This window comes from Sinocyclocheilus rhinocerous, unplaced genomic scaffold, assembly GCF_001515625.1.
Source record: "Sinocyclocheilus rhinocerous isolate Xijiao unplaced genomic scaffold, SAMN03320098_v1.1 scaffold324, whole genome shotgun sequence".
Classification (NCBI taxonomy): domain Eukaryota; kingdom Metazoa; phylum Chordata; class Actinopteri; order Cypriniformes; family Cyprinidae; genus Sinocyclocheilus; species Sinocyclocheilus rhinocerous.
Genome location: NW_015644072.1, coordinates 637,492 through 646,829, shown reverse-complemented (window position 1 = coordinate 646,829; position 9,338 = coordinate 637,492). Strand labels below are relative to the sequence as shown.

General features: G+C 35.6%; 1 protein-coding gene across 1 annotated transcript in view; it reads left to right on the top strand.

Moving 5' to 3' along the window:
- Positions 1-3,956: 3,956 nt before the first annotated feature.
- Positions 3,957-9,338, top strand: part of LOC107757917 (CTD small phosphatase-like protein 2-A) — a 13,013-nt gene continuing 7,631 nt past the window's right edge. Inside the window, exons 1-5 of the mRNA XM_016575523.1 lie at positions 3,957-4,095; positions 4,280-4,412; positions 5,348-5,459; positions 5,671-5,788; positions 7,598-7,604. Of these exons, the coding sequence (XP_016431009.1) occupies positions 4,299-4,412; positions 5,348-5,459; positions 5,671-5,788; positions 7,598-7,604 (351 nt within the window). The 5' untranslated portion in view covers positions 3,957-4,095; positions 4,280-4,298. The remainder of the gene's footprint in view (positions 4,096-4,279; positions 4,413-5,347; positions 5,460-5,670; positions 5,789-7,597; positions 7,605-9,338) is intronic.

The window sequence follows — 9,338 nt, the reverse complement described above, 5'->3', positions numbered from 1 at the left end:
ACACAAACAAAACCAAATTAAACCCTGCGGCTCGTGACGATACATTGATGTGTAAAGACACGAAACGATCGGTCTGTGCAAGAAACTGAACAGTATTTATATTGTTTTTTACCTCTGATTCACGCAATGTCCGAACTGTTCAAACTGTCCTGAGCGGCGGCGTGTCCTCCCATTCATATGGGGCGTCGACGTCAACGCCTCTCGTTTACTTTGAATGTACTGAAGAAACAAAGTCACCTACATCTTGGATGCCCTGGGGGTAAGCAGATAAACATCACATTTTCATTTTTGGTTGAACTATTCCTTTAAAGGAAATCTTTTTTGCATTTTTTTTAATCTGCCGGCCTGCATTTTAGAGTCAAATCCCTCAACTTTTAAGTGACACATTCAAATAAGAGTAGATCTTTACGCAGTGTTGTTGTTTTTTTGTTTTTTTTGGTCTAGGAAACAATACTGTTACCACAAGGATTAAGACAGATACACATAACACCCATTTAAAGCTGTTCGTATCCATAATAGGGATATTAAGTCTGTTTTAACTCTGATGTATGCCTTAATGTATGCAAATTTTAATATAGCATGCTAACGTAGTCAACTTTATTGCAAGGACAACCAAAATTGCTGTACAATAAACCTTCTCTATTATTGCAGGATGCCTTATTCTTTGATAATTCTTTGCTTGCTTTTGTCTCTGCAGATCTTAACGTTACACTAAATCAAGTTAATTCACTTTTCCAATACATAGCTGTGAAATTTAGGTTTTACGTTATAAGGCATTTGTTGTGTTCTCAGGAAATACACTTCTACCTCTAGTTATACAGATACGTTCATCATAAAGCTGCGGTCACAGTGCATGTAACATTTGTTTTACCCTAATAGTAATGCTAAATGTTTCCCTTGGCACAATGACTCAAGGATTATTAATTGCAAGTTTATGTATTTTTTATTTGTATTTTTTATCTAATTATCCCTTTGGGATCCAAAGAATGTCACATAAATGCTGTGATGGCCAGAATATTATGGATTCAAAATACTCTATAACCTATATTTTGGGAAATCATCAAACATCAACTGTACCTCTCTTAGTCTGAATGCTGGTAACCCAAACAATGACACAAGAACACCTCAACATACGTTCATAACAAATGTAGTTATTAGATGGAATTGAATTTTTCTTATTTAACCGAAGTTATTTGCCTGTTTATATGTCGTAATGTAAAGGTAATTCCAGAGCTTCAGTTTGGGTGTGTCTGTTTTCTGTTGCGTTCAGTACATTATTGCCCTGTTTAAAAAAAAAAAGAAAGTTCATGTTGATGAGTTTTGTTGTTTCAGAGTTTGCTAAATGTACTCTCGACGTTTACATTTTATAATTGTCAAGCATCAGATATTTCAATGTTTGATTTTTCAAAAATGGAGATCTTCAGCTGTAAACAGACATTGAATACAATAAAATGTAATTCTGATGAAATGTTGTTAGGGTTCTAGATTAATTTCAGTTTTAAGATTTTAGTAAAACTCTATAAAAACATGTCAACACAATAGTGTTTTTGTTCAGAAAGTGAACTTTTAGAGGGTTTTTTTTAAACAAAATGAAACTGCTATATTAAAATGCACATTAAAAAGTACGATTTTTATATTGTACCTGTCTGCACTTATATGCATTTTTTAAATTATATCAAATGTAACAGACCCTACAGAATTTTGTCATAATTGCAAACTTTTTGTTGAAATATTAAGAAAACACTTAGTATATGCAAATGAGCATGAATTTGACCCTATTTGAGATAATATGGCCAACAGTACAGCAAAAAAAATATATATTTAATATATAATTTTTGGAATAGTTAGTTCTCAAGTACCCATATCTGGGATTGTTCACTGAAAAAAAAAAAAAAACTCAACTGTGTTCCATATTCTATTAAGAAAGTTGAGCATTTAATGTGGTAATCATGGCTGAATGACTAATTCATCTCTACAAAGCTGTCCAACTGAAAACGTTGTATTGCGGAAAAGAGGAAAATAGATCCAGTTTCTGGACATTTCTCAGTGCTGTTAGAAACCTAGCATTGTCACGTGTTGTAGCCTATTAAAGACCTTTCACTGAAAATTAGAATACCATACAATGAGCAGTTTTTTGTCGCCCTAATTTGACATGAATAAATTACGTATTTTTGCAGTCAAACAATGCTGCCATTATTATTAATTGCCATTATTGGTGCTTTAATAACTGTAAACACACTGTCAATGTGACTTCCGCGTCACGTTGCGCCGTTGTTCTTTGAAGCTCCGCCTGCCGCATCGAGCGCGTGTTCTGATTGGCTAAAGCTCGGTTGTGTTTTTTTCATCAGTATAAACTGAGGTCGGTCAGTGTGGAAAAGCGGTCCCATGGTGGAATGAAAAATGTAGTGAATTAGTTTGTAACAGAAATAAAGCCCTTAGGAAAGCAAGAAAATCGCTAGTGTTCACTGATTTTATTAATTATAAAAGAGCTCAGGCAATGGTGAGGAGAGAAATTAGAAGAGCAAAGAAAAATTATTGGAGAGAGTTTTGTAATAAAATTGGGGTAGAAATTGAAATGAATGAACTGTGGGGTATGATCAGGAAAATGGGAGGAATTCAGAGGAATACTAGCATTCCGGTGTTAGTTGACAACAACAATATTGCAGTAACTGATAGTGATAAAGCTGAAATATTAGTGGAGACATTTGTTAAGGTTCATAGCAATGCGAATATATCAGAGGATATGAGGAAGTACAGGGAACAGTGTGTGATGGATAATGCTCAGATATTTGTAAAAAAAGAATCCAGATGGAGGCACACTAGATTCAGATTTCACATTGTATGAGATGAAAAGAGCATTGGTGGGGATTAAACAGACGACTTCTGGTAAAGATGATATTTGTTATGAGATGATTAAACATTTATCGGATGTGTCATTAAATATGATATTAGGACTCTTTAATATGGTTTGGGAAACAGGGAAGTTGCCTGATGCATGGAAGCACGGGGTTGTGGTGCCGATCGCCAAACCAGGAAAAGATCAATCTCAGACTATCAATTATAGACCAATATCTCTGACTTCCAATATTTGCGAACTTATGGAATGAATGGTTATGAATAGATTGCCATATGTTATTGAGAGCAAGAACCTGTTTCCTGCATATCAGAGTGGATTTCGGAAAGGGAGAAACACCATGGATTCAGTTTTATGTTTGGAAAATGAAATTAGGACGGCTCAAGTTAAGAAGGAATTTCTTTTTCGATATTGAAAAGGCATATGATATGTTGTGGAAGGAGGGTTTTTATTGAAATTGGACAGTATGGGAATTAAAGGTCAAATGTATAACTGGATATTGAACTTTTTGTTTGGAAGAACAATACAAGTGAGAGTGGGTTCTGCATACTCTCGGGTTCTTCCAATAGAGGACGGAACTCCTCAAGGTAGTGTAAGTAGTCCTATTCTTTTGAACTTAATGATAAATGACATTTTTTCTAATATTGACGTTGGTGTGAACAGGTCATTGTATGCATATTGTATGCATATGCAGATGGAGCGTTATGTGGTTTAGGGGGCGAAATGTTTTGTAAGAAAGGGATAAACATATTAAGATGCTTATCTGGAGTTGAATGGGGGGCTTGGCGTCAATCAATGGAAAGAATATATAAAGCAGCAATAAGAGCCAACATTGATTATGGTTGTATGGTGTATACTTCTGCAAATAAAACTTGGATTAAAAAGATTGAGAATTGAGAGTTTCTGATCATGTATCTGTATATACTTCTGAATTTTTATTTATGTAAAAATTTTGGTTTGGTTTATTTTATTATTATTATTATTTAATCTATAACAGTTGAATAATTCATAGCTGACCATGTACGTTTCACACTCCAGACCAGTAGGTGGCGGACATGCACCTTTAACGTTGGTTTGCCAATCCGCCAAAAAACTCGAGAGAAGAAGAAGAAGAAGTCAGTGTGGAAACGCCGAGACTAAACTAATTGACCGAATTCATGGAGATTAACGCGACGCTTGAACTAACATTACTACATTATTCCTGAGAGTTTAAAGTCCCTATGTCCGTTGAAGACGTCTTTGAATTTAGGAATGTGTGTTTTTTTTATTTTTTATTATATAAAATATAGATAAATATAAATATGTATATATTAGTTGCTTATTAGTGCTCCACACTCCAGTCCAGTTGGTGGCGGTAAATGCACCAGAAGTTGGTTTGCCATCCGCCATAAAACGTTATTAGAAGAAGAAGAAGAAGACGTCTTTTAATCGGGGCTCCAGCAAAATGAGACTTCGCTCGAGAAATATTTTAAATGAAAACCCGACGACACCGTCCCGCCGCCGCCGTCGAGCCGCTCCGGAGACACCGGGACCGCAGACCCCGCAGGTCCAGACCCAGGTCAGTCTTGCTGTCATGAACACTACATATGAAAAGCAAACAAAACTTGTCTGTGTTTGGTGTGATTGAGCATGTGATTCCGTGTTGTGTGAATGATCTGCACAGGCCTCGTTAGCATGATGCTAACCGATTTAAAGCAAGAGATCCGGTGAGCGGAATTAAACAATTTTGCTATATAAATTTTAATCAAAATATCATTAATCATCATGAAATATATATTGTTGTTCATATGAATAATAATAATTTGTAATTAATGTATTTCTGGTAAGTGTCGTAATGCTGTTTATGGGCGGGCCCAATTCTCGCCGTGTGGCCAATAAGATTTTTAGTGTTTTTGAATGGCATTTGTGAAGCCAATCAGTTTCTCTGTGTATTGTCGCTGAAGAAGCACATGGATCTTGTAGTTATTATTGTTTATTAAAGCACAAAGTAAATTAATTAAGATATTCTTTGTAAGATATCCGAAAGTAGGCATTTATTTGAAGTTTTATTTTTATTTTTTGCACTTATTTATATCAAAATACTGTGTTTAATTTCTTTGGTTTAGTAACTGCCTGAAACCAGTCTGTGACTTGTGTAAGAATCTTTTGAGTGTAAAACATATTTTAATAGAATGTCCAATTTTAAATGATATTAGACAACGATATTATTCAGAAAATATACTAAAAGTAATTTTTTTAAGTCTCTCCTGGAAGAATTTTAGAATTTTGATCACTGATTAAACTGAAAGATTGTATATGATTTTTATCAGTACTATTGTTGTTTCTTGTATAATGATTGTTTCTTAAGAAAATGTTATATGATTGTAATTGATGTATTGAAATGATATTACATGTTAATGTTGCCATGAATATAGCCATTGTTGCTGAAATGGCGTTAAAACATAAATAAATAAATAAATAATTAACTGCCTGCCTTCTTTGCCCTTGCTTTAGGATGAAGTAAAAGTTCTTCAAGACTGCTTGAATCTGGATGCTGATGAGGTCCCAACAGTAGCCAAACGTCCACGAAGGAGGAGGAAACCTTTATCAACTGTTGACAATAAAGGTACATTATTTAATTTGACAAACATTATTTAAGAGTCTATAAAAGGGTTAGTTCACCCAGCGACTGGATTCGTCTGAAAGAAGAAAGTCATATACACCTAGGATGCCTCGGGGGTGAGTAAAACGCAGCCTAATTTTCATTTTTGGGTGAACTAACCCTTTAATGATGATATGGTATTTAAAAGGTATCATGCTCACCATTGTGTTTTTAGAGTCAGATTTCAAGACCCCAGTCCGTCACCTTCGGGAAAGACATTCCTCATTGAATCCTGCTGCTCGAAGCCTTTACTCTCCTACAGTGCACTTTCTCACACCCCCAAGAGACAGTCAGTGCATTTATTCATTTATTTACTTATAGTATTTATTTATAGTGATGATCCAATCAAGATTTTTAGACATTTATTCAGGGCCTGAATTTCATTTTTGAAAATGAATTCTTCTCTTAGGTGACTCTTGAGAGGATTTTTTTTTTTTCATTTGAGGGGTGGATGGGGGCATTTTGTAGACATTTAAAAAAAATCTATATTCATCTCACCTAAATGTTTGATCATGCACTGTATTTTTGTTTTTACAATCGTGTTATTGTTGCACAATTGCTTACACTGCGCAAGCCTGATTTTGTGAGCTGTATGTGAAGTTCACTCATACTCCGTTTGCAGTGCGTATGTAGTCCATATGTGTGGTACAGAAGCAGCACGGACTGTGCTTTCACACAAGAGTCTGCTCCTGATCTGTGGCTGTTTACCACAAACACAACATTTATCCATTATTTTGATTTTAAATCCAAACATTGTTACTTTAAAGGCTTTTTCGATATTGTGATTCTTTTTTTACACAGTACATTAATACAATCTTTCATCAATTATTCAATGCTTTTTACTTTTGCATTTACTTCTAGATTTATATATTAAGTTGCTAAAGCAAAACATTTAAACTACTTTTCTTACGTTATCACAAACATTCTAAATTAAAAACTGACCATTGACAGAAACAGTCAGCTCTACTGCCTTTTCTTTTGCATTTAAATTTATACTTTATTACAAGCAATACTGCCGTTCATAAAGAACTTTAATTGAGAACTTTAAAATTATTGCCTTGTTTATCTAAAAGTGCTCTTTTCCTTTAAACCTAGCCAAAAAGCCATAGCCTATGTGTTGACTGTGAAACACCGTAGACTTTAATTATATGCATTTATGGTGTAATTATTACTACATTTTTGTGTCAATGCATGATAATATTTACCACAAACAATGCGCTGTAACTTTAATTCAGTGCGTGAGGCGCAGCAAAAATAGACTCGGTGCCGAAACGATCTCTGCGCTGCTGCAGACGCACCGCTCCTAAACACACTGCCAGACCGCAACCGTGTGTGCAGTGTGAACGCTTTAATCCGTTATTTAATGAAGAAATATGAATTGTACCTCACCTAAAGCATTATAATTATTTCACCAGCGCCGGACAGAGACTGAGACTGAGACGGCGCCGCTGCATGTCGTGCCAAACCTCTCACGTGACGGCAGGCACGTCATCAGCTTGAGATCGGTTTTATGAGATCGGCGTTTTTAAAGATTTGAAGACATTTGCATTTTGATAGAGAAAGAGAGCGCGCGCGGTGATTCACTCATGCTGTTTGTGAAATTATGTCTCTCAGAAAGTTTTTCAAATTACTTTATAATTATTTAATGAAGAAATATGAATTGTACCTCACTTAAAGCATTATAATTATTTCACCCGCGCCGGACAGAGACTTAGAACGGCGCCGCTGCATGTCATGCCAAACCTCTCACGTGACGGTAGGCACGTCATCAGCTTGAGATCGGTTTTATGAGATCGGCGTTTTTAAAACTGCCGATTGTGATCGGTAGCCGATTAATCGGAGCACCCCTAATTATTAACCTAGTACATGATTTGCACAAGAAAAAAAATTGATATTGTGGCCACAAATTAAGAATCTGTCCCCTCAATTTATTAATCTGATCCTTCATTTCAATTAAATTGTGGTCTGTTGTACTAATTTGTTTCCTTGTTTGAATTTTTATAATTTGGGGATCCGTACATTAGCTATGTCAGTTACATTTATAGCTTAATGGAGTCAGATACAATTAAACTGAATGTACAGACATGTTACTTTTCTGACAGGTATGCTGTATAATTTTAATAGTGGTGATATTTGATTAATGTAGCAGTAAATGTTGTTTTAATATTATTGAGACTGTTATCTCTGCGTTTTCCTACAGTACAAACCCATTTGGAAGTGTCTGAAATTTATAACACATTTTGTCTGTACTCTGTAGTTTTAAACTAGGGATGCGTCATGATTTTCGAATATTCGATTAGTTGATTTAATTATAGAATAGGCTGTGCGATTATAGTCTAAAAAAAATCCCCATGTTTTCGGTGCTGATGCGGTGGTGACGCGTTCATGTAACCAGAGTGTGGCGCTGCCAATAACGCATAGTGGTCTCTAGGCTAGGGGATGCAACGATTATAGATTTTGTGGGTACGGTTATTGTCTGAGGAATAATCACGGTTTTACGATTATTATGCATTTATTCATTTCCCAACATTACTAATGTATAAAATCACATGAACACTTTTTAGATATTAAAATGTTATTTATTGCTGGCTTTTGAAACAGAAATAACACAGTAACCAACAATACAGCACAAAATAATAATAAACAAAAGACAAACAAAAGTCCATCTCTCCCATTGAAATTAAAAAAAGGTGACCTCTGCTCTGTAAACATCCATGACAGTATTTCTCTTTTGAAAATAACAAATGGAAATAGATCACAAAAGTATTTAATGTTTTCAGTTTGTACATTCTTTACATTTCTTTTCGACCTTGGGTAGAGAATTTGGAAACATGGTGAAAAAAAAAATCTTGTTGGTTTTTACTTATGAATAATACTAAAACAGGGATAGTAAATAAAGTTAATGAAGTAGCCTATTATTAATATACGACTAATATTAACTTTATTTGTCCCACAGGGGAAACTGTTACTAATGATGGAAATAAACTGAAATATTATTGTAATCAACTGTCATCCATACGTATTCATTTTAATAATCTTTATAATAATTCATATGATTTTACATGTGGCCTAAGAAAATCATGCCTATTATTTTGGTTTGTGAGATCGGAGATCGCGCTGCGCACGTGTACAAACATTCAGGAGGACCTTCACGTCGTGCATTAAAATCGTTCAATGTACAGCTAGCCGTGCATCATCCCTTATGTATTTGCTCTTTAGCAGCAGTTTTTTACAGCAATATTTAAATGGCACCCTGGTCATTCTTGGTGTACCCAAAATGGTCCCACACTATCGACAGGCATTTCTCTGGTGGAAATAAAGCTTCGCTGTTTGGTTCCTCTGTCACAGTTAATCTATTGCATGTAGTAGCCTCCGTGCCTCTGATAAGCACGTCATTTTAAGCTGGTGCACCGCTAGTGTAACTTTGTTTTCGTTTTGCGTAAGCTGCAACAGTTCCGTTCCGTGGAACAGAAACACTCGGTTTAGCGGAACCTTTACGATTAATTAACCGTGACGTTTTAAAGTGCGGTTAATCGCGAAACTGGTTAATCGCTGCATCCCTACTCTAGGCATGGGCCGATTACCGGTTTCTAGGTATACCACGATTTGAAAATCGCTAATATTTTCCGTTATACCGTTCCTGCGGTATGCGCTGTTTTTCGTGTCTCCTCAAAGACTGAAAGTGTAGGAGTCCCTCAGGTTAAGTGCAGTGTAGAGAGTAACACGACCCTCCTCCTGTTGGTGTGAGCGAGCGGTCAGTCACGTGTGTGTAGGATGGACGAACTTAAAGGGGTCATATGATGCGATTTCAAGTTTTCCTTTCTCTTTGGAGTGTTACAAGCT